Below are 27,984 nucleotides of genomic sequence, written 5' to 3' on the forward strand. Positions count from 1 at the left end.
ATGTTTACACACCAAAAGTGTTATAGAACATAATATGTGAGGATAAATGGATCTATATGCACAATACTTTTTTTTCCTCCAAACTGACAGACATGACTCTTAAAAAAGTAATTCTGCTTACATTGAGTCATCATCTTGTATGAAAACATAAAATGTCAAACTTGTAGTGGAAAAGTGTGCTTTCCATTGCTATTTGTATTTCGATTTTGTTTCTGAAACCAGGAGTATGAAGAAAAAAGATTTAAGAGAGATACCACTGAGGGTTAATACATATTGGGAACCAAAATAAAACAAAATTTACAAAACTTTACAATACTAATAAAATAAAGATTTTATTAATGAAAGTCTGAAAAACATGTGAACCAAAACAAGTGACTAATGCTGAATAAAGAACCTTCAAATAATGTGTACCACATGATTCAATTTTTTAAATTTTATATACATAAAAGCTATATAATTACAAAGCTATGAACTATTAGAGTGGTAACAATACGTCTCATACAAGGAAACTTAACAGTGGTAAAATATGAATATATAAGACGCTTATTTTGCTTGGTCCATTTGGAAAAAAGAACTATGTTGGGGGTTTTTTTCATGCCTTCAAGCACAAAAATAGAATATAAGATGATAACTGCAACATTCTCAATGCTTTTCCTTGTAATTCTTTAAATGTCACCCGTCATAATAGCAATGAACTCCTCTTGATTTACTGTGGTAAGAAAGAAAATGTAAGTCAGAAATACAAATTTTTTCAGAGAAGAATACTACTATTTTACAGTAAGTATCCTTAAATTTTATATTATACTAATTCTTAAACCAAGACATAGCTTTCACTTTTACTTCTTTGCTAAGAAGTTGAACATGTTTATTAAACAGAATTTCATGATGCAAAAACATATAAAATGTGATAGACAATAAAATTGGTTTTCTATAGTATTAACTAGGAAAAGACATAATACTATATGTTACAAAAAAGGCTCACCATAATCATATTTGTATATACTTGCAAAGATAGTTTTTAAAGCTTGAAATTTTTAATTTCTTAGAAGGTTAAAGGCTATAATCTTTATTCTACCAGTTCATTTAACAAACTTTTCAAAAATAAGTGAAATATATCATGCATGTAAATTAGAATTCTAAAGGATAAAAATATATAAGCATTAGAAAAAATGTCAAATAGCTCTTTTTTATGACAGAGAAAGAGAGGGACAGACAGACAGGAAGGGAGAGAGATGAGAAGCATCAATTCTTTGTTGTGGCACCTTAGTTGTTCATTGATTGTTTGCTCATATGTGCCTTGACAGGGGGGTAGGGGGAACTACAGCAGAGTGAGTGACCTCTTGCTCAAGCCAGCGACCTTGAGCTCAAGCCAGTGACCTTCAGTGACCTTGGGCTTCAAGTCAGTGACCTTTGGGCTTAAGCCAGCAACCATGGGTCATGTCTATGATCCCGTGCTGAAGCCAGCAACCCCACACTCAAGCTGATAAGCCTGTGCTCAAGCCAGATGAGCCCACGTTCAAGGCGGAGACCTCAGAGTTTCGAATCTGGGTCCTCCACCTCCGAGTCTGATGCTCTATCCACTGAGCCACCACCTGGTCAGGCTCAAACTGTTTTTTCTTCATTTATATACTTAAAAGACTATTTTAAAGAAAAAATAATTGAAATCAGGTCACCATACATCAAAAGTATCCAGAGAAATTATAATTTTAAAAGATACAGATTTAATCTTAATTACAAAGGTAATACTATAAAATATAGACGTAAATGCAGGAAATGACCTCTGAAAAAAGACTGATCGTTAGTTCACCAAAATTATAAATAAAATTCAGTAAGAACTTCCAGTTTAAAAACCATGATTTAAAAAGCAACCTACAAATAATAGGTGATAAGAGCTAATATTAATGTGTTCTTATTAAATGTAAATTTTAAAAATCAGTTTATACACATACAGGTTAATTATTAATAGACATATTCAGGAAAGAATGTGTCTATTAACACATTCCTTAACACATACCTTAACAAGGCACAATTTAGGAATGATCATTTTGACAATGGTAACAAGAATACTACAATGACAAAAAAAAGGACCTGGGTTCCAATCAGAGCTCTTACACAGAACAGTTCTGCATCTCAGTTTCTTCATCTGAAAATAATGAACTACAGAGATAATCTTTTTGGTTCTTTCTAAGTCTTAAATACCGTAGACAGAAACACACTATGGACTGAAACATCTTTAAGTGTCTAGTGAATGAATGACAAAACCACACTAAGATTATGTATGATATCAAAATAACACCAGGGTTCCTATTCCAGAATATCTTGAAAATGAGGTGAGGAAAATATTAAGTGATATAAAATTGTTAATTTTCTTAGAAGTAATAATATAATAGGAAAGATAATATTCTTATTATTAGATATATATTAAAATATTAGCAGGATCAAGTTCACAATATATATTTTAAATGATTCAGAAAAATATACACAGTATAGAACGAATACAAAATATTGTTTAGTCAATCTAGGTAAAAGGCATAAAGGTGTTCACTGTGCTAGGTAACATTTTTCATCTATGTATAAGAGGATTCATAATAACAAGTTACAAAAAAATTAACCAATTAAAAAGGTTAAGGTGAATTATATGTATCAGGAATAAAAAGTATACTGGTTTCAGAAACCACATAGAAAACCAATTTCAATAATCATGTTAGTCACATTTTATACCTCAGAGAACTACTACTGTATAATACAGAGCATAATTATTAAAATAAAATTATGTATAAGTGTTGAAAAAAACCATCATAATAGGAAAATCTTTACCGATGAGAAAAATTTAGGTGAAAATAAAACTTGACTTGGGCTCCAAAATAAAAAAAAACCATAGGACTTGCTTTGACGAATGGAAAGAAAGCTAAGGTAGGAGATCAGCATCAGAAACATAGGTGAAGGCATAAAATAGCATGAAAATAAGTTATAAGAATAAATTCTCCAAAAGCTGAATGGGAACCATGAATCCATGCATTCAATATTAAACATTTACAAGACACTATAACAGACATAGAACAGAATACAAAACCTATAATACTCAAAATACTTTCAATAATCTCATAAATTATAGTAGTGATAATTACCCTTTTCAGCTAAATGAACACATTTCAATTTTTTTTTAATTAACTGAGAGGCGGGTGGCAGAGACAGACACTAGCATGTGCCCTGACCAGGATCCACTAGGCAAGGCCCCTACCAGGCAAAGTTCTGCCCATCTGGGCCGCTGCTCTGCTGCTTGGAAACTGAGCTATTTCAGCACCTGAGGCAGGCCATAGAGCCATTCTCAGCGCCCAGGACCTGGGGCCAACTTTCTCAAACCATTCAAGCCATGGCTGTGGGAGAAGGGAGAGAGAGAGACAAAAAGAGAGAGAAGGGAGGGTGGAGTGGAGAAGCAACATAATAAAAGCAGCCTTAGAATGATTTGATTATAAATCATTTTAACAGCATAACAGAGCTATGATTAAGATATTTTAAAAGGCCCTGGCTGGTTGGCTCAGTGGTAGAGCGTCAGCATGGCATGCAGGAGTCCCGGGTTCGATTCCCAGCCAGGGCACACAGGAGAGGCGCCCATCTGCTTCTCCACCCCTCCCCCTCTCCTTCCTCTCTGTCTCTCTCTTCCCCTCCAGCAGCCAAAGGTCCATTGGAGCAAAGTTTGCCTGGGCGCTGAGGATGGCTCTGTGGCCTCCACCTCAGGCACTAGAATGACTCTGTGCCAGAACGACGCCCCACATGGGCAGAGCATCGCCCCCTGATGGGCATGCTGGGTGGATCCCGGTCCGGCTCATGCGGGAGTCTGTCTGCCTGCCTCCCCGTTTCCAGCTTCAGAAAAATACAAAAAAAAAAAAAGATATTTTAAAAGTCTTGTTTTGTTAAAGATCTAGAACTTTTCTCTCAAATGTAAAATTTCAAGTCAAATTTCAAATTAAACTTATTATTATTCTAAAACCACAAATACTTAATTTTTATATTATTTATGTATAATAAATGAAAACCTTAAAGTATTGTGGCATTTCAAAAGTATATTAAATGATTGCATAATTTCATACCTAAAAACAGAATACTTATAAACAAAAGTGGAAAACTGAAGAGAAATGGCTAAAAAAATTAAACTACCCCCTTTACTCCCAGTAAACCATTCAATTAAGAGAATCTGTGATGTCTTTGTATATTTGGTTTTATAACCTTCTCTATATTTAATAAATCTAGCATAATACTTACCTTAAAACAGGCATCTGAAGGCCTTTGGCCAGCTGGCTCAGTGGTTGAGCATCAGCCTAGCGTGCAGGCGTCCCAGGTTCGATTCCCAGCCAGGGCACACAGGAGAAGCGCCCATCTGCTTCTCCACCCCTCCCCCTCTCCTTCCTCTCTCTCTCTTCCCCTCCCGCAGCCGAAGCTCCACTGGAGCAAGGTTGGCCCAGGCGCTGAGGATGGCTCCATGGCCTCTGCCTCAGGCGCTAAAATGGCTCTGGTGGCAACAGAACAACACCCCAGATGGGCAGAGCATCGTCCCCTGGTGGGCATGCTGGGTGGATCCCAGTCGTGCGCATGTGGGAGGGAGTCTGTCTGACTGCCTCCCCATTTCCAACTTCAGAAAAATACACAAAAAAAAACCCAAAACACAGGCATTTGATAAAATATTTACTAAATGAGAAAATATATTTTATTTTCTCCTTCACTGCCTTTTAAACAAAATTTTCATAAACAAATTATTTCATAGGGTAAATCATATTACATGTCATTAAAATAAAGAAATTAAATAGTTTAAGTACCTTAGATACCACCTGGCTTTGGAGGGAAAAATACAAATCTTAGCATCTGAAATGTCAAATGAATATCTTACTAATCCTTTGCTTCCTATAATACTATGTAATCTGTAAAACTCCAAAAACATAGACACCTAATTAATATCTAACTTTACAGTACAAGAAGCAATATGGTGTTATAGTATAAAGCATGCTCTTTGTCATTATAGAGTTCGAAATTTTATTATAAGATCACCTTTTCCCCAGAAACAAAACTAATCTTAATAATAAAAGACTATGCAAATGCTGTATTTTATTTGTAATAAAACACTTGGAAAAGAGAAAAAAATAAGTTATATGCCTGTTAAGTCATTTGAATAAATGACAGCAGGATACCCAAGCAACAGTTGTACAGTGACAAAGTGGAATAATGCAAGCAAAAAGGACTGAAGAAATGTTTTAAGGATGCACTAAAAATAAATCCTCAAGCAGTGAAGTACAGATGTGAACTATGAGATTCAAAAGCAGCAGACAGAGCAATATAACAAGGGATAAAGAAATAGACACATTTTCTAAGCAGTTTCACATCAAAATTCAATGTAAGAGGCAGCTTCCTAATTGATACTTTCTTCTAATGTCAAATGAAGCTAATAAATGAAATCTAATTGCAATGTGCCTAGCACAATAAAAATAAATTTATAACTGATCTTTTGACACATTAAAGATTTATAAAGTAGACATACCAAGAGTCTCTATGTCATTGAAAAAAGTACCTATACAGAACATAATTCCTTTAAATTTAGGGTAGTGACAAGCAGAGAACACAAAATTTTTTTTTAAGTATTAAGGCAGTGGATTCTAAGTCCAAATACTAGAATGAAAGCTTAAAAAAAAATTCAAATTTCCTCCAGTTGTAATCATCTTTATTTCAAAATATAACTATATCAATACCCTTCAAAAAGCTAGTACTGAAAAATGGAAACATTTTAGAATGCTTAAATATTCACATAAACATGAGAAAGCACAATAATGTACAACTCAAAAGGACAATCTACAAACTAGAACTGATAGCTGCTACTGTTTTACCTCCTTCTTAAAGCATGCCAATATTGCTAAATAGATATGTATATATTCATGTACATATGTATACTGGGTAATAAATCAACATATAGTCTGTTATACACACTCCAGCTCAGGAATTTAAGTCAGCAAATATTAGACCACTCATAATGTTCAAGAAAATGCAGGGAAATACATAGATAACTAAAGACAAAAAAGAAAGGAAAACAAGCTTACACTTTATGCTAGGCTCCATCAACTATCTTCATTTAATACTCCAATGATCCTATAAGGTATTACCATCAGGGGTCCCCAAACTTTTTACACAGGGGGCCAGTTCACTGTCCCTCAGACCATTGGAGGGCCAGACTATAAAAAAAAACTATGAACAAATCCCTATGCACACTGTACATATCTTATTTTAAAGTAAAAAAACAAAACGGGAACAAATATAACATTTAAAATAAAGAACAAGTAAATTTAAATCAACAAACTGACCAGTATTTCAATGGGAACTATGCTCCTCTCACTGACCACCAATGAAAGAGGTGCCCCTTCCAGAAGTGCAGTGGGGGCCGCATAAATGGCCTCAGGGGGCCGCATGTGGCCCACAGGCCGTAGTTTGGGGACCTCTGTACCATTCTCAATTGTATAAATGGGAAAACTGAAACTCAGAAAACATTGAAAACCTGAACAAAATTACACAGTAATGGTAGAGATACAAGTCGAATGCAGATCTGTATGATTCAAAAACCTCAGACCTTTCACAATTTAAGTTTCCATACTGCTCTTAAGAGGCTTACGTTAACTGGAGATATACACATGTATATAACCAACAAAAGGTAGTTTATAAAATGTCTGTAAAGCCAGTAGCCATGGCCACCTTCACAGCCGCCTGGCCCATGCAGGTTTGCATTAGATTTAGACAAATGGTAATGAAACAATGGAGCCAATAACTGAAGGGGCATTACCTTAAATCCTACCTTGCAACCGGCAGGCAAGTAAAAACACACACTGAGCTCCAAAACCCTCTCATTCAGTGCTCACAAAGCTACTGACTTATCTGAGTTTCCTAGAATCAAAGGCTTCTAGCTCACCAGCATTATTCACCTGTTCCCCATCTCCTCTCTGAACAAACTGCACAAACTGGCTTCTCCTTCAGCACCCACCATCTTAGCTGCTTCTCCTTTCTTCCATGTGGCCTTTCTCTGCTCTCTCTCTAATAATGCTAATCTCAGGAACCAAGAGAGAGCAAGCTCCTGGTCAGCCCCACATTATAGTGTAGAAATCCAAACATTTAATCCAATATACAAACAAGGAAGTCTCTGATACAAAGTCACTTACCTGAGGCATAATAGGATTCCTCATGAGAGTACACCACCCCCTATCAAGCAACAGTCAAGGGTGTGGGGAAAAGCTTAGTCTTAAAACTAAGCCTTAGGCTATAACGACCCTGCCGGCTTACAGCCTGTCCCCCACACCCAATGCAAACTATAAGTGAGCAAACATATATATTTATAAACTTATTTGACTAACAATGTCAAAATAGTTTGTTCTTCTAAATGCTATGGGCCCTCAATGAAGAGTCTCGTAATTCATACAGAGACCAAAGAGAGAGGATTTTGAGAAAATTATAGTTTAAAATGTACGTGAGAGAATGACTAACATTTTAGCAGAAAAAGTTAGCAATTAGAATATCTAGGATTGAGAAATGGCATGATAAAAGGCACAACATAAAAAAAATGTTCTCGGGAGTGACGTCACGGAAATGGCACCGTGAGAAGCGCGTCCGACAGATCTCCCCTAAATCACAACAAATTTATCAACTAGAAACAGAAAAATTTATCCTCGGAGCATTCCGGAGTTCCACACAAACTGAAAGCAAAAGGACTGTTATCACTTGAATCTGAGAGACGAGGGTGTGGAGGAAGCTACCACAGCGACGCTCATTCAAGCCGCGAGGGAGTGCGCCTGCGGTGAGTCAGCCCATATACTTGGGAACCGCGAGCCGCCGCCCCGAGCCGCCGCGAGCCGCGCCGTGAGCCGCGCCGAGAGCCGCCACCGCGAGCCGCCGCGGGCGTGCCCGGTCCGGTTGAGCACCGCTGACGTTCCCAGCGGCCCGCACACTGCGAGTGGGGGTCGCCGGCCACCGGTGCCCGGAGCGCCCCATTCGCGCGCGTGCCTTGGGCATTCCACGCGCCCAGGGCGCCCTGCTGGCCCGCACACCCAGGGGGCTCCATTATCCTGCGCCTGGTGCGGTCCAGCCGCCAGCGGCCGGGCGAGCGGGAGAGGCTTGGGAGATTCTCTCCGTGGGCGGGGCACCTCACCCAGCCATTCAAGCTAACAATCAAGCGTTGGGGGAGGGGCGTGCGCAGGCAGCCTAAAATACCTTCGGAAGCACAGCTGCGACCCAATCACTGAAATTAGCTTAACCCATAAAATCTGCGCACCCTCGGTTCTAATTGATAAGATCTCTCTCAGTTCAGCGATCCAAGACAAGAGGCGTGATATTTTTTAGTGCCTCTCGCTCAAGGGGCGGGGGCAACTTCTGATTGATAGAGCCTCCATATTCAGGGATAAACGCTAACAAGAAGGACTTGGCAGATAATAAGGTCTACACTACACTAGTCGTAAGCAGAGACTAGTGCCTCTTCTTCCCTGCAAAAACAGGCTACAAAGTGTGGAAAGCCTGGGTTGAGAGGTCCAACTAAATGATAGGCGCTGAACAGTCACCTTGACAACAATTGACTCCCACCCCCGCCTGATTACACTGGAGGCCCTGACTCTCAGAGCCTTTCCCAAAGCCTTGCACTGAGTGGAGATAGAGTGGGGATTTCCCAGCTCTTTGAGCCTCTTACTCCCCAGGCAGAAGCAGTTGCAGCCTTATAGCTGGATCACCAGGCTGCTAATTCAGAAAGGGGGGACTAGGAGAGAGAATCCAGGAAAGCAAACTCTCTCATCGTTGGACCCTGCAAACGCCAACAAGCCTTTACTTCCAGCAAGACTAAAGCCAATTATATGACATTGCCATAGAATCCCATCAACTGCAAATCCCTACCTAAGAGTGACACAGGGGCAGAGCCTGGGGTACAGAGTCACCGACTAGGAAGAGGGAGAGAAAAGAAAAAGGAAGAAGTTAACCTCTCAAAATCAAGAAAAACCCACAGACTTTACAACTTGATCCACTAATTTTTTGTTGTTGTTGTTGTTTGTTTCTTCTATCTTTTTGCCTTTATTTCCTCCACCTCGGTCCTTCTATTCTCTGCCCATCTTATGCTTCCCCTTTCTTGAACTACACTACCCATGAGTGTTGCATTTTATTTTTCTTCTTCATCCTCACCCTCCTTTAAGGTTATACTCCAAAACACTTAACTCTCACTCTCTCCTCTTTTGTTTTCTTTGTTTGTTTGTTTTTTGTCTTGCTTTATTTTGTTTTTTTCTCCTCCTATTTTATTTCTTCCTTCGTTTTTCTCTTTTTCTTATTTTCTCCTTTCTATTCGTTTTTTCTTTTCTCATTTTACTTTCCTCCCATATAATCCTCTATCACGAACAAATTAGTTAATTTGGGACTCAAGGCTTTTTTTTGGCTTTATTTCTCTTTTTTGCTTTTGTTTTTATTTTTTTTTCTCTTGTTTGTTTATTTTTGTGGCATTTTGGGTCCTCCCAACCCAAGGTCTCCATTGTATTTAGTCTTCGCTCCACTTAATACAACAGATTTTTACTTATTATTTTTATTTTTTCTTCTTTATTATTCTTTTTTGGTCCTTTGTTCTGATTCCCTCTTATCCCTCTCATTATATCTCTTAGTTGACCATCACTTACAAGCAAATCATCTTATGCTTGTCTAAGATTTTCTTCCTTTTTTTTTTTTTTTTTTTTTTTGCATTTAGTAGGTCCCTACTCCCTTTTTTTTGCCCCTTGAACTCTTCACCCCAAATCAGGCCCTCCATTATAGGCACGATATTTCCCTGAGGAGGGGAGAGGAGGGAAAGAGAAGAGAGAAAAAAGGGGGAAATAATAAATTATTACTGTTTTTTTTTGTGGGGTGTTTTACCCTTTTTTTTTTTTTTCTTTTTACTCTTTATTAATTCTAATTAGTGCTATCAATAAGACCACCCTCAGATGCCGATAAGAAAGAGGAAATCGAATATTATGGATACAAAAGAAAGAGAGGTAACACAAATAGATGTGGAAAAATCTATGGAGAAAAGACTTAACATATTGGAAGCCTTGGAGCTAAATGACAGAGAATTTAAAATAGAAATCTTAAAAATACTCAGAGATATACAAGAAAACACAGAAAGGCAATATAGGGAGATCAGAAAACAACTCAATGAACACAAAGAATATATTACCAAGGAAATTGAAACTATAAAAACAAATCAAACAGAAATGAAAAACTCAATTCACGAGCTGAAAAACGAGATAACAAGCTTAGCTAACAGAACAGCCCAGATTGAAGATAGGATTAGTGAAATAGAAGACAAACAACTTGAGGCACAACAGAGAGAAGAAGAAAGAGACTCAAAAATAATAAAAAATGAGAAAGCCCTACAGGAATTGTCTGACTCCATCAGAAAGAATAACATAAGAATAATAGGTATATCAGAGGGAGAAGAGAAAGAAAATGGAATGGAGAATATACTCAAACAAATAATAGACGAGAACTTCCCAAGCCTGTGGAAGGAACTAAAGCCTCAAATTCAAGAAGCAAACAGAACACCAAGTTTTCTTAACCCCAACAAACCCACTCCAAGGCACATCATAATAAAGATGACACAAACCAATGACAAAGAAAAAATTCTCAAGGCAGCCAGGGAAAAGAAGAGTACAACATATAAAGGAAGGCCTATTAGATTATCATCAGATTTCTCAGCAGAAACTCTACAAGCTAGAAGAGAGTGGACCCCAATATTTAAAGCCCTGAAAGAGAGGAACTTTCAGCCAAGAATACTATACCCATCAAAGTTATCCTTCAAGTATGAAGGAGATATAAAAACATTCACAAATACAGAAAAGATGAGAGAATTTATCAACAGAAAGCCCCCACTCCAGGAAATACTAAGGGGGGTTTTCCAACCAGATTCAAAGAACAAAAGAAAACAACACCACAAGTAACAGCTCCACCAAGAACACAATAAAACCAAACATAAATTGTGACAACAAAGGAAAAAAAGGGGGGAGAGGATGGAGATTAACAGTAGCAAAGGATGATGAAGTGCAGAAATACTTATAAGATAGGGTACTACAATGAATATGGTAGGTACCCTTTTCATTACTTAATGGTAACCACCCTTAAAAAAACCACCACAAAAACACTTGACTTAAAAAAGGTAGCAACAGAGGAAAGAAGTATGGAACACAAACAAACAAAAACAAATGATAGAAAAACAAAAGAGAAGAATCAAAGTAGATACAAAACTAACAGAAAGCAATTTATAAAATGGCAGTAGGGAACCCACAAGTGTCAATAATTACACTAAATGTAAATGAATTAAACTTACCAATAAAAAGACACAGAGTAGCAGAATGGATTAAAAAAGAAAATCCAACTATATGCTGCCGACAAGAAACACATCTAAGCAACAAGGATAAAAACAAATTCAAAGTGAAAGGCTGGAAAACAATACTCCAAGGAAACAACATCCAAAAAAAAGCAGGTGTAGCAATACTCATATCTAATAATGCTGACTACAAGACAGAAAAAGTACTCAGAGACAAAAATGGTCATTTCATAATGATTAAGGGGAAGTTGAATCAAGAAGACATAACAATCCTTAATATATATGCACCAAACCAAGGAGCACCAAAATATATAAGACAGCTACTTATTGACCTTAAAACAAAAACTAACAAAAATACAATCATACTTGGAGACCTCAATACACCGCTGACGGCTCTAGATCGGTCATCCAAACAGAGAATCAATAAAGATATAGTGGCCTTAAACGAAATACTAGAACACCTGGATATGATAGACATCTACAGGACAATTCATCCCAAAGCGACAGAGTATACATTTTTCTCTAGTGTACATGGAACATTCTCAAGAATTGACCATATGTTGGGCCACAAAGACAATATCAGCAAATTTAGAAAAATTGAAATTGTACCAAGCATATTTTCTGATCATAAAGCCTTGAAACTAGAATTCAACTGCAAAAAAGAGGGGGAAAAACCCACAAAAATGTGGAAACTAAACAACATACTTCTAAAAAATGAATGGGTCAAAGAAGAAATAAGCGCAGAAATCAAAAGATATATACAGACAAATGAAAATGAAAATACGACATATCAGAATCTCTGGGAAGCAGCAAAAGCAGTAATAAGAGGAAAGTTCATATCACTTCAGGCCTATATGAACAAACAAGAGAGAGCCGAAGTAAACCACTTAACTTCTCACCTTAAGGAACTAGAAAAAGAAGAACAAAGACAACGCAAAACCAGCCGAAGAAAGGAGATAATAAAAATCAGAGCAGAAATAAATGAAATAGAGAACAGAAAAACTATAGAAAAAATCAATAAAACAAGGAGCTGGTTCTTTGAAAAGATCAACAAAATTGACAAACCCTTGGCAAGACTTACCAAGGAAAAAAGACACAGGACTCAAATAAATAAAATCCAAAATGAAAGAGGAGAGATCACCACAGACATCATAGAAATACAAAGAATTATTGTAGAATACTATGAAAAATTATATGCCACCAAATACAACAATCTAGAAGAAATGGATAAATTCCTAGAACAATACAACCTTCCTAGACTGAGTCATGAAGAAGCAGAAAGCCTAAACAGACCAATCAGCAGGGAGGAAATAGAAAAAACTATTAAAAATCTCCCCAAAAATAAAAGTCCAGGCCCAGACGGTTATACTAGTGAATTCTATCAAACATTCAAAGAAGACTTGGTTCCTATTCTACTCAAAGTCTTCCAAAAAATTGAAGAAGAAGCAATACTTCCAAACACATTTTATGAGGCCAACATAACCCTCATACCAAAACCTGGCAAGGATGGCACAAAGAAAGAAAACTACAGACCAATATCCCTAATGAATACAGATGCTAAAATACTAAACAAAATACTGGCAAACCGAATACAACAACATATTAAAAAAATAATACATCATGATCAAGTGGGATTCATCCCAGAATCTCAAGGATGGTTCAACATACGCAAAACGGTTAACGTAATACAACATATCAACAAAACAAAGAACAAAAACCACATGATCTTATCAATAGATGCAGAAAAGGCTTTTGATAAAATACAACACAATTTTATGTTTAAGACTCTCAACAAAATGGGTATAGAAGGAAAATATCTCAACATGATAAAGGCCATATATGATAAACCATCAGCTAACATCATATTAAATGGCACTAAACTGAAGGCTTTCCCCCTTAAATCAGGAACAAGACAGGGTTGTCCACTCTCTCCACTCTTATTTAATGTGGTACTAGAGGTTCTCGCCACAGCAATCAGACAAGACAAAGAAATAAAAGGCATCCATATCGGAAAAGAAGAAGTAAAGGTATCACTTTTTGCAGATGATATGATCCTATACATCGAAAACCCCAAAGAATCCACAAAAAGACTACTAGAAACAATAAGCCAATACAGTAAGGTCGCAGGATACAAAATTAACATTCAGAAGTCAATAGCCTTTCTATATGCCAACAATGAAACAACTGAGAAGGAACTCAAAAGAATAATCCCCTTCACGATTGCAACAAAAAAAATAAAATACCTAGGAATAAACATAACAAAGAATGTAAAGGACCTATATAATGAAAATTACAAAGCATTGTTAAGGGAAATCGAAAAAGATACAATGAGATGGAAAAATATTCCTTGTTCTTGGATAGGAAGAATAAATATAATCAAAATGGCCATATTACCCAAAGCAATATACAAATTTAATGCAATTCCCATCAAAATCCCTATGAGATTTTTTAAAGAAATGGAACAAAAAATCATCAGATTTATATAGAACTATAAAAAACCCCGAATAGCCAAAACAATCCTAAGGAAAAAGAATGAAGCTGGGGGCATTACAATACCTGACTTTAAACTATATTATAGGGCCACGATAATCAAAACAGCATGGTATTGGCAAAAAAATAGACACTCAGACCAAATGAACAGAATATAAAGCCCAGAAATAAAACCACATATATATGGTCAAATAATCTTTGATAAAGGGGCCAACAACACACAATGGAGAAAAGAAAGCCTCTTCAACAAATGGTGTTGGGAAAACTGGAAAGCCACATGCAAAAGAATGAAACTCGACTACAGCCTGTCCCCGTGTACTAAAATTAATTCAAAATGGATCAAAGACCTAAATATAAGACCTGAAACAATAAAGTACATAGAAGAAGACATAGGTACTAAAATCATGGACCTGGGTTTTAAAGAACATTTTATGAACTTGACTCCAATGGCAAGAGAAGGGAAGGCAAAGATAAATGAATGGGACTACATCAGAATAAAAAGTTTTTGCTCAGCAAGAGAAACTGATATCAAAATAAACAGACAGCCAACTATATGGGAACTGATATTTTCAAACGACAGCTCAGATAAGGGCCTAATATCCAAAATATACAAAGAACTCATAAAACTCAACAACAAACAAACAATCCAATAAAAAAATGGGAAGAGGACATGAACAGACACTTCTCCCAGGAAGAGATACAAATGGCCAACAGATATATGAAAAGATGCTCAGCTTCATTAGTTATTAGAGAAATGCAAATCAAAACTACAATGAGATACCACCTCACTCCTGTTAGATTAGCTATTATCAACAAGACGGGTAATAGCAAATGTTGGAGAGGCTGTGGAGAAAAAGGAACACTCATTCACTGTTGGTGGGACTGTAAAGTAGTACAACCATTATGGAGGAAAGTATGGTGGTTCCTCAAAAAACTGCAAATAGAACTACCTTATGACCCAGCAATCCCTCTACTGGGTATATACCCCAAAACCTCAGAAACATTGATACGTGAAGACACATGTAGCCCCATGTTCATTGCAGCACTGTTCACAGTGGCCAAGACATGGAAACAACCAAAAAGTCCTTCAATAGAAGACTGGATAAAGAAGATGTGGCACATATACACTATGGAATACTACTCAGCCATAAGAAATGATGACATCAGATCATTTACAGCAAAATGGTGGGATCTTGATAACATTATAAGGAGTGAAATAAGTAAATCAGAAAAAAACAAGAACTACATGATTCCATACATTGGTGGAACATAAAAATGAGACTAAGAGACATGGACAAGAGTGTGGTGGTTACCAAGGGTGGGGGGGGGGAGGGAGGACATGGGAGGGAGGGAGGGAGAGAGTTAGGGGGAGGGGGAGGGGCACAGAGAACTAGATAGAGGGTGACGGAGGACAATCTGACTTTGGGCGAGGGGTTTGCAACATAATTTGATGACAAAATAACCTAGACATGTTTTCTTTGAATATATGTACCCTGATTTATTAATGTCATCCCATTACCATTAATAAAAATTTATTAAAAAAAAAAATTAAAAAAAAAAAATGTTCTCAAGATAAGACTGTATTTTGTCAAAGACTGTATGTTTTGGGAGGTGAGGGTTAAAGCAGAAAAGTGAAAGACTACAATGAGAAATAAAACTAGATACTTAAGGTAAAATACATCATATAAGACTTTGAACTTTACTCTGTAGGCACTAAAGAATCATTCTAAGTATTTGAACAAGGAAATGATCTCATCAAACTTATACTTTAGGACAGGGGTCCCCAAACTGCGGCCCCCTGAGTCCATTTATCCGGTCCCCTCCGCACTTCCGGAAGGGGCACCCCTTTCATTGGTGGTCAGTGAGAGGAGCACATTGACCATCTCATTAGCCAAAAGCAGGCCCATAGTTCCTGTTAAAATACTGGTCAGTTTGTTGATTTAAATTTTCTTGTTCTTTATTTTAAATATTGTACTTGTTCCCGTTTTGTTTTTTTACTTTAAAATAAGATATGTGCAGTGTGCATAGGGATTTGTTCATAGTTTTTTTTATAGTCCGGCCCTCCAACAGTCTGAGGGACAGTGAACTGGCCCCCTGTGTAAACAGTTTGAGGACCCCTGCTTTAGGAAAACAATGTTATCAATAGACTGAACTAGGAAGCCAGTAGAAGCTTATAGGCATGAAGGGCAATTAGGAGGCTACAACAGAACGCAAAGTCACGGACGGCAAGGACTGCATCTGCCACATTTGTTGTCTAGCACCAGTCAGCACATACAACACTGTACCCAGCAGGCATCCAAGAAAATAATGAGGCTATGATTACAATTCCTACAAAGAAATTAGGGTCTAAACAAGGATACAAGCAACAAACAAAGATATAAAACAGATTCAACACATTTGAAGAACAGAATCAATAGTACATAGTAAAGTTTAGAAGTGCATGTGGGCTGAGGAGGAAGGCATTAAAGGCTGAAATTTTATTAAGTGGCTGAAATTTTGGTGACATTTTATCCACCAAGAAAATACCTTCTTGAAGTATGGAACCTCATATTACAATGTGTATACTCAGGCCTGGCCTGTGGTGGCGCAGTGGATAAAGCATTGACCTGGAATGCTGAGGTCGTTGGTTCAAAACCCTGGGCTTGCCTGGGTTGATGCATCCTGCTCATCTCCCCACCCTCCTCCCTCTCTTTCTCTCTTCCCCTGTCTCTCTAAAATGAATTAAAAAAAATTTTTCTTGTCACTTGATTTCAAAGGTCTGCTTCACTCCAAACCTAATATGTAAAATATTTATTATGCAAAGAGTCCATTACAGGATGGACAACAATTACACTAGCAATAGTTTGTAAAGGGTCTTGAAAATCATTTGGTTTTAGAAAAGCTTACTAAATGTATATATCAATACTTGGAATATGTTTTACTCAAACTTACTTTCTCCATCACCATCTTTATCAAATTCTTCTATCATAGCCCGAAGCTCTTCATCACTCATGTTTTCACCCAGTTCTCTGGCAACACGTCGCAAATTCCTCAAGCTTATTTTACCTGAATCATCATCATCAAATAGTTTAAAAGCCTTCAGTATTTCTTCATGTGGATCTCTTTCCAATATCCAGTCTGTCACTAGAGTAAAAAAAAAAAATAGAAGATTAAAAAAAAACCCTTTATAATCACAAAGGCATTCATCTGTGAAATCAACTAAGTAATAAATGAGAAGTAAAGCTGTGAATCTAACAACATTTACCTTGAAAATACACCGCTAACAAAAATTAGGGGATACTTTATCGCTTCATATTCAGTTAAAATATCCCCTAATTTCTGTGAACAGTATAAAATGCCAAAGAAGAGCCCAAAAAGCCAAAGGAATACACCTAAAATCAGAAAAATCAAATCCATATTTTAAAATTTAACCTTTATAATATCAATAATTCACCCTATTCTAAGAGTAAGCAAAACTATTTATAATGCACAGAGGCAAAATAAAAAGAACTATATTTATACCGTATTTCTCTAAGGTCTGCTATTATCAAGAACTGTTCTAGGTTCCACTGATACCAAGCACATTAGTCTAGAAGTTCATAACCTACTTGGACAGATGTTATATCAACAAAACAATTTAACTAGATAAAAGATGGCTGCTGGCTAAACTTAATAGTAATACTAATTGTTCCTCAAATTTAATCTAACTTAAAAATAAACAAACAAAAACCTGGACAAATTAATAAAATGTACTGCCATCATTGATACAGACACAATCTCAGACAAGAGATGAAAATCCCACTGACACCTTCATGATTAGAAGAATTTCTTGATTTTTCCAAAATATGAGAAGTAGTTATTAAAAGAATTAAATCTGATTGCAGTAAGACAGCCAGGGAGGAAAAATAAAGTCTGGAAAAGAAATCTCATGCACTTTGTTCAGCAAGATAACTTCTCAGACTAGTAACTAAAATTAAGTGAGCAATATCAGACCTCAAGAGCTGAAAGTATCAATGTATTTTAACACACTAAATGTAATAGATAATAATATAGTAAACTCAATATTTTCAATATTACCTATCTAAATCAATAGCCACACAACAAAAATTGAAGTATAAAACTGTGGTATATAGATAAAAATACAAAAATATTGAAGGAAAAATCTCTGAAGTAATTCTGCAGCCCAGTCTATCACTAACAAAAGTATTTATGACTTTCACTGTGCCACGAAAAATAACTCAATCCTAATGAGGTTTACAAAATCATTAAAAACTTGCAAATGCTTATAGATGAAAAGTTTAATGCATCCCAAAGGAAAAATACATTCAAGTTCCCGATATTTTATTATTGTTTTGCTGCTGTTTCATCTTATTTGAATAAGCCTTAGAATAGCATCTATTCCAGATAATGTTAAATCACCTACACATATACTCGATAGTTTTTTATCCATTAATTTTATCCAAAAAATTTTCCAAGTAACTAATTAAAGTATATTATTATAAGTATGCAAATCATCAAAGCTCATAAATATTCAGTCAAAAACGAGCTGGCATATAAACAGCCATAACACCAAAAAAAAATACCACACTTAACTCTATGGCTCATACTCAACTTATTTTGAATTTAGTCCCAATAAAAAAGCAGGACAAGGAAAAAAAAAGTGTTAAGAAATTTTCTTCACCAATTAAATAATTTACATGACAGGTGAACCAAAAAAGCAGCTTGCTAAAAGTATTAATGTACTTAAAGAAGCAACAGGGTGATCTGTGGAACAGATGGGGCTCAAGATAATATAAATTCTTATCCCACTAATACTTTGTGTTAGTTACTAGCAGACTTATGTGTGTATATCATTTTTTATCAATACTTTCCTTAGAATGAAACTTTTCTTGGGAACTATAAACATCCACCATTCTGGAGAAATGAAACATTAACTTTATGGTCAATCTCCTCCATGTCTTCATGTTCTATCTATTCCTATTCTACAAAGTAAAATTTAATTATAAGAAATATACTTTCACCCCAGCCGGTTGGCTCAGTGGCGTGTGGAAGTCCTGGGTTTGATATCCGGTCAGGGCACACAGGAGAAGTGCCCATCTGCTTCTCCACCCCTCCCCCTCTCCTTCCTCTCTGTCTCTCTCTTCTCCTCCGGCAGCCAAGGCACCACTGGAGCAAAGTTGGCCCTGGGCACTGAGAACAGACAGCTCCATGGCCTCCGCCTCAGGCTCTAGAATGCCCCCCCCCACAACGGAGCAACGTCCCAGATGGGCAGAGCATCGCCCCCTAGTGGGCATGCCAGGTGGATCCCGGTGGGGTGCATGTAGGAGTCTGTCTGCCTCCCTGCTTCTAACTTTGGGAAAATACCAAAAAAAAAAAGAAATTAAAAAAGAAAGAAAAAAGAAATATATTTCCTTTCAATGAAAATAAGTCAACTGACATGCAGGCAGTTAAGGTGGTTTTAATCTATTTCACAAATTTCTATCTGTGTAACTCATACTAACAAAAATATACTTTTTCAAAACAGACTTTACACTTTATAAAAATCACTTAATACAGCAAATTTTAAAACATATTAAAAGTTTATAAAAAATCATTAGAGATAGTACTAGAAATACAGCTTCAAATATATATCTATCTCACTGCCTTTGGAAATTCTATGCAAATATACCAATTACTACAAACACAACATTTGGAGTCTGAGCTCTTCCCACAATCAGAAAGATAGCTGTCAATATCTGACCCCCAAAAAGATGAGAATCATTAACAGATAGTTTCCCATATTTGAAAAGCTGTATGTTTTCAATAGCATAGACCTTTTCAGTGATCAGATCCTAGAGTTCTGCAGATGCTATCTTTTTTACTCTTAAATGTATCCCTTTTTATTCTCACCACCACCTTCAGCATAAAATATCTATTATTTTTTGCCTGCAGTCTCTCTTTCCTCCAATCTATCTTAAATACTCTCAACAGAATTACCTTTCTAAAATAAATCATCTACTCTTCCTTAAACATTGACAGTGATGCTCTGCTGAGTCCAAACTCCATGTCATGCAAGACTTTACCTATCTGACCCAATCTTAAACTTTTTAGTCATTTCCCTATCCTCTAGAGCAGAGAACTACTTAAAGTTTCCCAAACATGCTATATTTCTGGTACCACTCTTTGTTTTCTCTGCCTGAATGCCTTCCTCTACTCCATCCACAATCTTCTCCTTGGGATGATACCCTACTCACATTCCAAACAGCCTAAATTAGAAATCTCCTCTGCAAAGTCTTCAATTGCTCTCATCAGAAATTGACAAATCTTTCCCGTCAAAGGTCAAATGGTAAATATTTTAGGCTTTTTATGGGAAAGGGTTAGGGTAGAGAAAAAGGTCTGTCTACACTACTCCCTCTGCCATGCTGACACAAAAGCATTAAAACAACAGATGTGGCAGTGCACAGACAGCAGCTGAATTTGGCCTAAAGGCTACATTTTGGCAACTCCTGCCCTAGACAAAATTATAATTTACCATATAGCACCGTACCTTGTGGTCACCTGCATTTAATTGTAAGCTCCTTAAAAAAAGAACCTCTTAATAACTTTTAATAGCCTCCCTCACCCCAGCACAATATCTAAAGCCAAAAAATTCAGCCAATATTTGTTAAATAAGCAAAACAATGTCTTATTCTATATAGTTAATGAAATAATTAGTATGTGCCAGAAAATAGATGGAATACAAATATGTGATGTATCTTTGTCGTACTTTAAAGCAGCAATTCCTAAAACACCTGTTACTCGTTAGCCTCAGGCTGTCTAGATTCTAAATGTATATCACATATATTTCAAGTTTTTCTGAGCATTAAGAAGAATCCAGTTAAGCGTCGGACTTCAGAAATTTTGCAGAACAGTATTCTTAGACTGTTAATAAGTGGTACATAAAACTAAGATTTAAATGTTCTGATTTGGAGTTACTTGCCCAAAAATATAAAACATATATATATTCATCTGTCATCAGTTATTCCTCAAAAATAATCAATAAGAATATATAGATCTTTCCTGATTTCCAAACAATGATAAATTTTTATTTGACAGCTGGTATTCTCAGTAGGTAGCTTTACGTCAGCTAAAGTATATGCTAAACCTGTCAAAAGGTTGAAAGTCAGAGCTGAAGTTCAGCCACAGCCTTTTATTCTAAAAGGAATCCAGGATTTCTGCCCTACTAGTAACAGAAAAGATAGAAGGTCAGGAAAAGGTGGAGATGGCATAGGACTCTGGCTTCAAATGCTAATAAAATCACAATTTAAAAATTATATTCACTTAAGATGAAACAATGTGCCTATTAGTAAAATTTACAATAATGATACATTACTTAAAATGGTCTACAACTATTAAAATAAGGTAATCAGAAAAATATAAATATATAGAGAATACTTTTTATGTTTCAGTAATGTAATATGATTACTTCTAAACATTAAAACAAATAAAGCAAAAACTATTTTTAAAGTAATAATAACAAAAAATACTTAATAGCACTTACTAATGTATATGTTAGGCCCTTTCCTAAGGACTCTACTTATTATTAACTTATTTATTCCTCATACGAACCCTATGATGTAATACAACTATCCCCAATTTACAATAAGGCACAAAGTAAAACGACCAAGTAACACAGCTAGTTACAGGAAAACCGAGATCTGAAGCCCGGCAGTCTGGCTGCAGCGGGTCCGTGCTGAACCACTACACTGTGCCAAATGTGCCTGAGGTACTGCTCTTTCCTAAGGGGCCGTCTCCACTGCGTCCTAACACCTGGACTCTGTCAATAAGCAATCTCAGACTAAGGTCACAAACTTGGGAGAACAGTGATGACTCTCTTCCTCTTTTCAAGTACATAATTCTACAAATTAGAATAAACAAAGGCACAGATGCCTCTCTAAGTTGGGAAATGCTGCACTTCTTTCACATTGATCCTTTAACTTCTTCTTCTTAACTTTTGGTTTGAATTTTCAGATTAAAAAAATTATAAAATGATATGAATCTATTTTTTCGTATGTACTAATTGCCATCTCTTTGATTCTCATATTGCTCCTTGCTGAATATTTAAAATAAAGGGTTGTGTGTGAGCACAACTGAATTTGTTCCTAAATTTTAAAAATATCTAAAAATAACATGATATGCTTATGACCCATATAAAATGTTAATATAGATGTGAGAAATTACTAAAAATAGACCTGAATGTGTATACACTCTATGTATAAAACTCAAGGCAGTAGAAGATATAATAGCAAAGACGTTGTCTTCCAGAATCCTCTATTCCCAAAAAATAGCCTTATATATTTTATATATATATATAAAATATTTTATACACACACATACACATGAATATAGTAAAATATATAGAGAACAGAGAATTTATATATATACATATATATATGCTGTAAATAACTCACTAAAAACAACTATACAAAAGTTTAACCATATTAAGCCCATGACACATTATCTTCAGTCAGTTGTTCTAAAATGTTTTCTGTTTCTAGCCTGCCAACTGCCTCCCTTACTACAACTCTCTTCTCACTGGTAACTTTAAACAGATGACTTTATTTACCAAGATCAAGAATATGCAGCCCCTCATTAAGCTTTGTCAACCTGGAGACATGCATTTATCTACAGCCAAAGATGTCAACTGCTACAGATTTTTCCTTTTACATCACAAACAAAAATCATATACCAAATACTCTTGGAAAATATTTCTAAAAATAAAGGATACTAAATTTTGTTTTACTGTGAGAAAATGATTTTTGGTCACCCTTTTAATTTTTTCATAAACACACATTACTTGGAAAGGCATTTTTCCATAAAATACTATACCACAGTTCCTTCATTTGACTCTTCAGAACAAAAGACAAAAATGACAAAGCCACAGCAAAGCTATAAATCTTTTTCTTTGAAAATCAATATAAAGAGTATCCCCCAAACCCCATAAGATACACATATATAAGCAGTGTTCACTAACAAAATTCTATACCCCAGAGAATTTTTAATACTGATATTAACCAGGTAATTTCCTAACAACTGCTAATTACACAGATTATTAAAATACACACCAACTTCATTAAAATCTTCAAAGGTGATTTTCCCTGTGGCTTCTCTGTCATAATCTTTAAGAATCTTCAGTACATCGGCTTTTTTTACATCAAACCCCAAGGCTCTCATTGCCACCTTTTGGATTAAAAAGGAAAAGCAAATTATAAAGCATTCTTTTAAAAAAGTGATTTCAATTTCTTAAATAAATTTCTACAACTTAAGAGATGACAACATTAATAAACACAATTCCTTTGCATGTTTTATGTCTCTAAAATAGCAGATAGTTTTATTTCACTAATGAAATTATATAGCAGTTTGTTAAATTTATATCCCCTTTTTATATGACATAACAACGAGTGTTTATGAAAAATACTATACAATGCACTGACTTAGTGCACATATAACAAGTTATTTGTTCTCGAAGGATTAACAACCAAAATGGAAAAAAGAGCATAGCATAAATATTAAAAAGTAATGGTCTATAAGATTTTTAAAAAAACATTAAAATAAGAATTGTCATCATATCCTACATGATTAGTTAGCAGACAGTACATGACCCTGAATTTAAAGAAAGATCTTGTTACTACAGTATAATGGAAGAAGAGACATGTTACTGATTAAAGAACTCTTACTTGGAGACATTCAACTCTTTCCTTGCTATATGGATAAAGTGGAACAGAAAGGTATTTAGAAAAGGATGACATAATTTATTAAGACACTAATATAAAGAGTAAGTTTGAGAACAGTAAACAGAGCAGCTTACCTTATCTGAATGGAAAGAGCTCAGGTAGAAACAAGCAGTTAGAAAATGAGAAAATTTGGTGGCAGTAAAAGTGTGGAGAAAGCTCAAAAAAAATCAAAGGAATGTGAACTTTATGCAGTGTACAATGAGGAGCCACTAAAGGTTTATAAGCAATGAACAATATGAGGAAAGGATTTTAGAAAGATGAATGTACAGGGTGAACTAGAAACTGTTTAGGAAGCTCCAGGTATGAAATAAGAAGATCCCAAACCAAGATAACAACAATGGCACCAAATGAAAGAGACATCATAAAGAAAAAACTGATAAAAGCTGGGTTAAAAAAACAAAAAGAGTGGAAAAAGAGAGCCAAAGAACTACAAAAAAGCTACCTTTTTCATGATGCTTAGTGTCAGATACATTCTACCCTAAACACTAATTTCCCCTTGTATCTTTATAAATAATCCCAGGCCTTACAGTTGACGCTTCCTCCATTAGAAATGTGTCAACATCACACATAAATTATGTTGTTTGCACCAGAGAAAGTAGGTTGAGACTGTGTTTATGAACATTTTCAAATTAAAAATCAAATAACATTCCCTCAATTGAAAAAAAAATGAGTTGCCAAAGAATATAGTAAGAACTATTTAAATACTGTAGTTTGAAATTTTTTAATTATGTAAATGAAAAATAAGCCCTTCCATTTTAAATACTATTGATTTTTCCATGTGAAAAGAAGTTTCTAAAAAGATGATGTTAGGAGTATGCTCAATTTTATTATAGCACTTAACTGTGATTGTTTAAAATGGTTTCATATTTCAAAAACCAGTTTAGTTAAAATACTCATTTAGAAATGTTTTTTTACACAACTGTCAAAAATGCAAATCATTTTAACAGAAAAAATATACTGTTTTAAAGTATACTATTACCTTTAACTCATGATAATCTATTGCTTCATCTTTGTCTGTGTCAAATAGCTCAAAAGCATCTTTAATTTCTTGTTTCTGTTCTTCAGAGAGTTCTCTTCTTTTTTTCCTCTTTGTTTTGTCTACAAGGTCATTTCTATGAAATAAAAAAAAGTCTATTTAGTCTATTAAATCCTATTCTCCTATGCCTCTAAAAGATTAAGATTTCAAAAATGCAACATAAACCTTAGCCAGTGAATAATTTTCTAAATTTCTTAAAAGGATGTATTTTGACAAATCTTCCTAACGTGAGTCCAAACTCTACTCATTGCATAGTTGAAGCTGCTATAAATTTCTTTCCCAAAACTGAGAAGTGTTACAGGTTATTTATAAATGGGGGGGGGCCTAAATTCCCTTCCTCCTAGCTTTGTATTTATACCCACAAATACTACTGAAAAAGAAGAATGTGAATAAAAACCATTATGTCAGAAACTCCAACAAAGAACAAAGTATCCATACTTGTTAATCACATAATTCTACAATATAAAATGCTTTTTAAAAAGTAACATTCAAAATTGACCATCACTGAATATAGTATTTGGTTTGCTTTTGATAGTGTTTTATAAATAACTAAGTTACTAAAATTATCATCAAAAAACATAATTTATCAGTTGAATTACCAAGTACTTTGGCACTGTAGAAATATTATTCGATTACTTTTTCAAAAGTGTGGCACTTTACAATTTCTTCCATTGATATTAACAAATCAACCAAAATACTGAATCCAAACATATCACCACTACTAAAACACCAAAAAAGTACCTAATATTTGTGCTAATTTTATATAATAATAATATGAACAGTCAATGGTCTTATGAATCTCACTTTAACATGTAAATTTGAATTTTATTTCTCATGAACTGGAAAAAAACGTTTTAAAAGGAAATTTCTTTTAAAACTTACAAATGTCTTCCTTAAGAGATGATCCAAGTGTTAAAAGTTTCAAATGGAGCTGCAACACTGGTATAAATTTAGCAACAAAATTCTATGAAACTTTAAAATGTAAAAACCTAGTTGATTTTATTAGAATACGTTATATATTTGCGCTTGAAGTTGGCTTGCTCTCTACATAAAAAAATAAAATAAAATAAAATCTTTTTTTAAAAACGGAAAGCGATGACTCGTAAATGACCAGAAGTATGATAAAGCTGAGATCTCTCGTAAGAGACATTCACACAAGCCTGGACATTCCAGTCATTCTCTTCCCACGATTCAGATTGGCCAAATCTAAAACCGACGGCCATCTGACCCCACCCAAGGGTAGCACGATTATCCCTTAGCAGAACACAGCACCTTTTTAAAAGTGGTGTAACTACATCCTTATTTTTACAATAAAACATCTTGATGTGACTGGCGGGGTGTGGGGGGGGGGGCGGTTTCGAAGTCGAACTGAATGCGAGGTAAAGAAACTCAAATAAGAAATTGAGAAATTTAGGTGATTTGGGTATCCAGATATACCGTAAAAAGTAGGGCCCCGGGAGAAGTGCAGGGAAGAGTTTTGTGTTATTTCCAAAATTTACAGCAACTATATCATGAGCAGTGCAGGTGAGGTTGTAAACTAGTAAAAACTGGAGGGGATGGCTACATGCCTGATTCTCCCAGAAACACCGCAAGGAAAACCTCGCGATATTTCAAGCTTTCTTGCAAATAACACGAACCACGAACCACCTTTCTTGGCGGTTTACTACGGACTACCTCAGCAGAAATGCACCACTCACCCCCTGCGGCCCTACCGAGCCCCCCAGGGCGTGAGGCCCGGGCCCAAGAAGGGCGCCGGAGGGTCCTTTTCCTCATCCCAAACTGCATCCCCTTCCTCACCTCGGCCCCAAACTGCCTCCCTTCACACCCGCCCTGGGGCCCGCTGCCGGGCTGTGGAGAGCACTGCAGCCTCCTCATTACCGACCTCAAAGCTAAACTCATTTTCTCTTCGGACAGAGACGTTCTTCTTACGAACGACTTTAACCCCCCCACCGAAAGGGGCACAACTTCCACAAACCGTTCAACAGACACCAAAGATCTCCAAGCTCTTTAGGCCCTCCCATGATAGACACGTGTGAGTTGGATTGGTTGAAATTGCTAATGTCCTGCCCATTTTGGCGGAAGCGTCTCTAGCCGTAATCTCTTATTGGGTATTTTATGCGTCAATCAAAGAAACATTTCTGCCTTCCCCCGTTTTAGATTGGCCCATTGTGTTTTCCCCGAATCCTTTGCGGAGCGAGGATTTGAGTTCTTGCGTGGCGATTCGGTGGGTCTTTGGGCCTGGCTTTGTGTGAGGAGGCCTGTCCCTTGGGGACGAGTGTCCGGAGGTCGGCCCGACTGCTCCGAGGGAGGAGCAGGGGCACGCTGCGGCCAGCTCCCCGAATTGGAAAGAGTAGTTCAGGGAGGAGGGCTGCGAAGTTTAGTTCCTCTGCATTCTAAAAACTTGGAAGGCCTAAGAACATGAGGAGTTTGTTTAAAACGCAGATTTAAACGTCTCTTTCCCCCATTTGGATGCCAGTAGGTGTCAATCTGCATTTCTTTTCACCTTACAGACTGCCCTAGTGGTTCTGAGGCAGGTCTGTGGATTATATACAGTATACGTATACGACTTGGATAACTACTAGGTTTTATCATTAGCCTCTTTATGGTGAAGCTATACTTAACCCGCCCTTAGCTCCCCTTTCTACTTTGAAGGGATTTGTTCGCTTTATCCTTTATTTTCCAGTGTTGCAAGCTGCTTATATACATGATGTTATCTCCAGTACCAAATCAAGTTTCTTGAAGCTCACTTGATACTGAATATATTTACTTGTTTATCTCTAGTAGACTGAATTTCTTCAAGGCCAGGAATGTTCTTCTTAGTGTGTAATGCAATGCCTGGTTGTGGGGCAGCTGTGTCAGGCTTGCTTGCGGGGTTACCAGCTGCAAGTTCTGTGCTTGTTGAATGCGTATTTGACAGGCACATGTGCATAGCCTGATGGGAGCTGGGGGGAGTCCCGGGTGCACCTATTGCCTGCCTGCTGCTGTGAGGGGGCATTTTGTTGTTTGTTTGCCTGACAGGTGGTTTCCCCTGCCTGTGTGCTTGTCCCTCTTGTGAGACTCTTAAATGGCAATGGCCCAATGCTTTCCAGCTCCTCAGTTTCTCTACTGTCTGCCGGAATCCAATGTCACCTTCACCCTGTCTGACCTCAGCCACGGGCATTACACTGGTACATAGGTGTTCAAATACTTGTTCATTAAATGGAATCTTGCTGGGAAAACTCACAGCGTACTGAGCTGCAAATTTCAAAGGAACAAAATAACCTGAGGGTGAGGGTTTAGCAAGGGAAAGCAAAAGATGTATAAACACTGGGGTGTATATATAAAGTGAAATATATTAAAGGTTTAGAGAATGGAGTGAACAGGCAGAGTAGAGAAAA

The 27,984-nt window shown here is 36.4% G+C and overlaps 1 protein-coding gene across 1 annotated transcript; it reads right to left on the reverse strand.

The window, feature by feature from the left end:
* Window positions 1-306: 306 nt before the first annotated feature.
* On the reverse strand, window positions 307-26,625 carry CETN3 (centrin 3). The gene is made up of 5 exons (XM_066277769.1): window positions 26,490-26,625; window positions 24,551-24,683; window positions 22,903-23,017; window positions 16,772-16,963; window positions 307-709 (listed from the first exon to the last, which is right to left on the reverse strand). Exons 1-5 carry the CDS (start codon window positions 26,504-26,506, stop codon window positions 666-668), a joined length of 501 nt encoding a protein of 166 aa, XP_066133866.1. The 5' UTR covers window positions 26,507-26,625; the 3' UTR covers window positions 307-665.
* Between the last annotated feature and the right edge of the window lie 1,359 nt (window positions 26,626-27,984).

This window comes from Saccopteryx bilineata, chromosome 4 (assembly GCF_036850765.1).
Source record: "Saccopteryx bilineata isolate mSacBil1 chromosome 4, mSacBil1_pri_phased_curated, whole genome shotgun sequence".
NCBI classification, from domain to species: domain Eukaryota; kingdom Metazoa; phylum Chordata; class Mammalia; order Chiroptera; family Emballonuridae; genus Saccopteryx; species Saccopteryx bilineata.

Coding starts and splice junctions, on each gene's coding strand:
- CETN3 (XM_066277769.1), bottom strand. Junction 23,018..24,550: donor TAGATTATCATGAGTTAAAG/GTAATAGTATAC, acceptor TTAATCCAAAAG/GTGGCAATGAGAGCCTTGGG. Junction 710..16,771: donor TAAAGATGGTGATGGAGAAA/GTAAGTTTGAGT, acceptor TTCTTACCACAG/TAAATCAAGAGGAGTTCATT.